This window comes from Cynoglossus semilaevis, unplaced genomic scaffold, assembly GCF_000523025.1.
Source record: "Cynoglossus semilaevis isolate Cse_v1.0 unplaced genomic scaffold, Cse_v1.0 scaffold4766, whole genome shotgun sequence".
Classification (NCBI taxonomy): Eukaryota; Metazoa; Chordata; class Actinopteri; order Pleuronectiformes; family Cynoglossidae; genus Cynoglossus; species Cynoglossus semilaevis.
This window is the reverse complement of record NW_007593958.1, coordinates 1-490: the sequence shown is the minus strand read 5'-3', so window position 1 is coordinate 490 and position 490 is coordinate 1. Positions and strand designations below refer to the sequence as shown.

Here is a 490-nt window from a genome sequence, read left to right as displayed (position 1 = left end):
GGTTCTGTACATGTTGATGGTGGAGGTGTTTGTGTGGGGTTTGACTGGTAGAGCCACCGGGTTGTGGACTGGTACCAGATAGTTGTGTCAAAGCTTCTATAGCAATGGCTGTCTGAAGATTGATATTCTTTTCCTTAGCTATAGAGAGCACCTGGGGAGAGCAAGTGATTGGGGGTTTGGTGCAGGGCACCTGGCTTGGGTGAGGGCCTTGAAGCTGCTGAGAGTATGATGCATGCTGGCTTCCATTGGCTTGGGAGTAGGGCTGAGACTGCTTCTTCAACTGGGGTAGCTGTTGATGAGCCTTCTCTTTCTTGTGGGCATTTTGGTTCTCAGTGGTTGTCAACTTGATCCTCTTCTCCAGCCACTCAAGATAGTCTGGACATTCTGGGCCATCACAGTTGCAGTTGGGAGGTTTGTGTCCATGCTTAGCTTGACTTAGTGCTGTCTGTAGAGTGTTCAGGTCCTCTGGAGATTGGCAGCTTCCTTCAGA

General features: G+C 50.0%; 1 protein-coding gene across 1 annotated transcript; it reads right to left on the bottom strand.

Annotated features, from left to right (window-relative positions):
• Nucleotides 1-6: 6 nt before the first annotated feature.
• On the bottom strand, nucleotides 7-487 carry LOC107988255 (methylcytosine dioxygenase TET3-like; the record flags this gene model as incomplete). The annotated part of the gene is made up of 1 exon (XM_017031145.2): nucleotides 7-487. A coding segment is annotated over one exon (481 nt), but the record flags the coding sequence as incomplete, so codon positions are not given.
• Nucleotides 488-490: the final 3 nt, after the last annotated feature.